General features: G+C 39.8%; 1 protein-coding gene across 1 annotated transcript; it reads left to right on the forward strand.

Moving 5' to 3' along the window:
- Positions 1 to 2,921: 2,921 nt before the first annotated feature.
- Positions 2,922 to 4,514, forward strand: ankrd34a (ankyrin repeat domain 34A; the record flags this gene model as incomplete). Its single annotated transcript, XM_079275824.1, has 1 exon — positions 2,922 to 4,514. The coding sequence occupies one exon, from the start codon at positions 2,922 to 2,924 to the stop codon at positions 4,512 to 4,514; it is 1,593 nt and encodes a 530-aa protein (XP_079131950.1).

Below are 4,514 nucleotides of genomic sequence, written 5' to 3' on the forward strand. Positions count from 1 at the left end.
AAATAGATGGTTATAGACATATGAAATAGTTGGTTATAGATATGAAATAGATGGTTATATATGTATTAAATAGATGGTTATATATATATATATGAAATAGTTGGTTATATATATGAAATAGATGGTTACATACATATGAAATAGATGGTTATATATATGTGAAATAGATGGTTATAGATATGAAATAGATGGTTATATATGTACGAAATAGATGGTTATATATGTATGAAATAGATGGTTATATACAGATGAAATAGATGGTGATATATATATGAAATAGATGGTTATATATGTATGAAATAGATGGTTATATACATATGAAACAGATGGTTATATATGTATGAAATAGATGGTTATATATATATAGATGAAATCGATGGTTATATATGAATGAAATAGATGGTTATATATGGATTAAATAGATGGTTATATATGGATTAAATAGATGATTATATATATATGAAATAGATGGTTATATATGTATGAAATAGATGGTTATATATGTATGAAATAGATGGTTATATATGTATGAAATAGATGGTTATATATATATGAAATAGATGGTTATATATGTATGAAATAGATGGTTATAGATATGAAATAGATGATTATATATGTATGAAATAGATGATTATATATGTATGAAATAGATGGTTATATATGTATGAAATAGATGGTGATATATATATATGAAATCGATGGTTATATATGAATGAAATCAATGGTTATATATGAATGAAATAGATGGTTATCTATGTATATGAAATAGTTGGTTATATATGTATTAAATAGATAGTTATATATGTATGTGAAATAGATGGTTATATATATATGAAATAGTTGGTTATATATTTATGAAATAGATGGTTATATATGTATGAAATAGATGGTTATCTATGTCAATGAAATAGTTGGTTATATATATATGAAATAGATGGTTATATATATATATGAAATAGATGGTTATATATATGAAATAGATGGTTATATATATATGAAATAGTTGGTTATATATACATGAAATAGTTGGTTATATATGTATGAAATAGTTGGTTATATATGAAATAGATGATTATATATATATGAAATATATGGTTATATGTATATGAAATAGATGGTTATATATATGAAATAGATGATTATATATATATGAAATATATGGTTATATGTATATGAAATAGATGGTTATATATGAAATAGATGGTTATCTATGTATGAAATATATGGTTATATATAAATATATGAAATGGATGGTTATATATGTATGAAATAGATGGTTACATATATATGAAAGAGATGGTTACATATATATATTTATATATGGTTATATATATATGAAATAGATGGTTGTATGTAATAAAAGGTTGGTGATATATGTATTAAATAGTTGGTTTTATATGTATTAAATAGTTGGTTATATATGCATTAAATGGATGGTTATATATGTATTAAATAGTTGGTTGTAAATATAAAATAATATAAATATATGTATCAATACAATCTAAGGTGTAAATGAGTCAGCAAGGTGAAAACACAGTGATCTCTTCTAGTGCGAAACGTTGAATCAGCAGAAAAGAGTCCATGTTAGAAAGTCAAACCCTCGACAATTAAAAGTTAAAAAGTTAAAATTAAAAAAGCAAAAATGAATAAATACTGTGAAGTTTGTGAATTAACCTGCTGCATCTTTTAACTCTATTCTGTCTGATGGGTATCGTTAGTTCTATCAATTCTCTGATCAATACTATAACTCTTATCAAAACTCTTATCAATACTAGGACTCTTATCAATACTCTAATCAATACTAGGACTATTATCAATACTCTTATCAATACTAGAACTATTATCAATACTCTTATCAATACTAGGACTCTTATCAATACTCTTATCAATAATAGGACTCTTGTCAATACTCTTATCAACACTAGGACTATTATCAATACTCTTATCAATACTATAACTCTTATCAATACTCTTATCAATACTAGGATTCTTATCAATACTCAAATCAATACTAGGACTATTATCAATATTCTTATCAATACTAGAACTATTATCAATACTCTATTCAATACTAGGACTCTTATAAATACTCTACTCAATACTAGGACTCTTATCAATACTCTGATTCTTATCAATACTAGGCCTCTTATCAATACTATAATCAATACTCTGACTCTATTCAATACTAGAACTCTTATCAATACTAGGACTCTTATCAATACTCTAATCAATACTGTAACTCTAATCAATACTAGGACTCTTATCAATACTCTAATCAATACTATAACTCTTATCAATACTCAGACTCTCATCAATACTACAATCAATACTAGGACTCTTATCAAGACTCGAACTCTTATCAATACTGGAACTCTTATCAATACTAGAACTCTTATCAATACTAGGACTCATATCAATACTGGGACTCATATCAATAATAGGACTCTTATTGTTTTTTTTGATGATTTTGTGAGAAAAAAAGACAATTTATTAAGAAAATAATCCACATTGTTTGATTATTCTTGTATATAAACAAATAGTCTTTATTGAGCAGCAACACTGGCAAACAAGAAATAGGAAACCAGAAATAGGAAGAAACACAACGCAAGTTCTAAAATCTTTAAATTATATTCTCATCCAATCAATAATCCCAGTGATTATCTTTCATTGATGATCCTGTTTTTCTGATTAAACTCCATATGACATCACTAACGTATGACATCACCACCGTTACCTGATGGCTGCTCCACAAACAGGTTGATTTTCTGCTTATTGGTCACTTGTTGTGATAAACTTACTTGTGAGGTGTGTTGCTGAACTCACCTGGTGTGTTTTCTTTCTCCTGCAGATCACGTGACTTCTCGTGGAGGCGGGGCTTGTTCCAGCGGTCAGGAGGTCTGAGGAAGAGGTCGAAGGTGATCATGGGAGATGGAGGACCCCTGCAGACCGAGGGTAACGCCCTCCTCAAGGCCGTCTTCCAGGGAAAGCTGCGGTTGACCCGCCTGCTGCTGGAGGGCGGAGCTTACATCAACGAGGGCAACGAGCGCGGAGAGACGCCGGTGTCCTCCGCCTGCCTGGCGGCCTACGACGACCCGCAGACCCGGCAGAGGATGGTGAGGTACCTGCTGGAGAAAGGCGCCGACCCCAACATCCCCGACAAGAGCGGCAGGACGGCGCTGATGCACGCCTGCGCCGAACAGGCAGGGATGGAGGTGGTATCGCTCCTGCTGGAGAACGGAGCCGACCCGAGCCTCAAGGACTACTCTGGCTCCTCCGCCCTCGTCCACGCCATCAACAAGGGGGACCGCGACACCCTGCAGGTGCTGCTGGACGCCTGCAAGGCCAAAGGCAAGGAGGTGATCATCATCACCACCGACACGTCTCCCTCCGGCACCAAGAAGACCAAGCAGTACCTCAACGCACCCCCGTCGCCGTGCATCGTGGACAATCTGTCCCCAGCTTGCATGTCCCCTTCCGAGGTGGAGATCGGCACCTCCTCCTCACCGGCGGAAGACCCGAGCAAAAACCAGGTGGAGGGGATCTTCAACTTCGCACTCACCTCGGCTTTGCCGTTACCTTCGGCTCGACCTCCGGGAGAAAAGAGGCCGCCGCCACGCAAGCTCCTGAAGAGGCTGAACTCGGAGCCCTGGGGCCTGGTGGCGCCCTCGGTCCTGAGCGGCGTCCCTCAGGAGAGGGTGGACGCTGGTCTACAGGAGGAGGGGGGATGGGACCTGAGCAGGACCATCGGCGAGATCAACGGCCTGTCCATGGCCGAGCAGCAAGGGAGACCTCTGTTGTCGCGGCGACACAGCATCGAGACCCACGACCCTTGCTCCCCAAAACTAATCGACCGGTCCTGCTCCGAGGACTACGCGGCACTCTCTGGTTCCTCCTGGGCCGACAAAGTCCAGCAGCATCAGATCCTGTACCGCAGGAACACAGCGCCGGAGTCCCACGAGAACGCCGGGGCGGTCGCGGCTCGCGCCCTGCCTCACCCGAAACTGACCCGGATGGAACACTACGAGTCGGACACTCACCTTTGCCCGGAGTCCATCCCCGGTTCTCCGGACTCTGGTCGGGTGTCCGTGGAGCGGAGGAGGTACAATGCCTCCCCCTTGTCCCTGGTCACCAGCTCCTCCAGGGAGTCTCTGGAGAATATCCCCAACTCGGTGTCCCCCATCACGGTGCGCAGGCGACCCCCGGGGCTGCTGGAGCGCCGGGGGTCCGGGACCCTCCTCCTGGACCACATCTCCCACACCAGACCCGGCTTCCTGCCACCGCTCAACATCAACCCCCAGAGACCCATACCCGACATCCGGGCCAACGGCAAGCCCACGTCGCCAGTCCACAAGATCCTGGTCCCTGTGGCCCCCACATCGCCCAAACGGGGCCCCGACTTCAAGACGAAGAAGAAGCTGATGAGGAGGCACTCGATGCAGACGGAGCAGATGAAGCAGCTCTCCACCTTCCAGGAGATTCTGGCCGAGAAGGTCATGGAGTCCCACGGGGATTGA

This window comes from Melanostigma gelatinosum (assembly GCF_949748355.1).
Source record: "Melanostigma gelatinosum genome assembly, chromosome: 9".
Lineage (NCBI taxonomy): Eukaryota > Metazoa > Chordata > Actinopteri > Perciformes > Zoarcidae > Melanostigma > Melanostigma gelatinosum.